Source organism: Myotis brandtii, unplaced genomic scaffold (assembly GCF_000412655.1).
Source record: "Myotis brandtii unplaced genomic scaffold, ASM41265v1 scaffold450, whole genome shotgun sequence".
Taxonomy (NCBI): domain Eukaryota; kingdom Metazoa; phylum Chordata; class Mammalia; order Chiroptera; family Vespertilionidae; genus Myotis; species Myotis brandtii.
Genome location: NW_005367210.1, coordinates 173,361 through 173,794, shown reverse-complemented (window position 1 = coordinate 173,794; position 434 = coordinate 173,361). Strand labels below are relative to the sequence as shown.

Here is a 434-nt window from a genome sequence, read left to right as displayed (position 1 = left end):
CGTCTAGGAGGGGGGAGGCTGCGTGGGAGTTGGGGTGCCAGCCTCGGCCTCCGAGGGGCCCCAATACCTGATTCCTGTATGTAAACAGCTGGTTTGGGGGCTTGCGCGCCCCGCTGACGGTGGGCTCAGTAGGTGAAAACCAGGTCGGCGATGCTAGACGGGCGCCAGTCCCCCGCGATCATCTCGGTGACCTCGGGGGTGCAGTAGTCCGGGAACTCGAAGTGCGACGTGCCCGAGGGAGGCTGCAGGTCCGGGTCGCGGTCGAGGGCGCTGCAGTCCAGGCCGGCTGGGCACGGGGGCAGTTTGGACAGAAAGCCCAGCGTCTCCTCTCCCGAGGCCACCGTCTCTTCCTCGCCATCCTCCGCCGCCGCCGCCGTGGTCTCCTCCTCCTCTTCCTCCGGCTCCTCGTCCTCCGACGGATTCGGGGAGGCGGT

At 68.4% G+C, this 434-nt stretch overlaps 1 protein-coding gene across 1 annotated transcript in view; it reads right to left on the bottom strand.

The window, feature by feature from the left end:
• Positions 1-6: 6 nt before the first annotated feature.
• Positions 7-434, bottom strand: part of SOX12 (SRY (sex determining region Y)-box 12) — a 655-nt gene continuing 227 nt past the window's right edge. The window contains exon 1 of the mRNA XM_005874791.2: positions 7-434. This exon is cut by the window's right edge and continues 227 nt beyond it. Coding sequence (XP_005874853.2) covers positions 126-434 — 309 coding nt within the window. The 3' untranslated portion in view covers positions 7-125.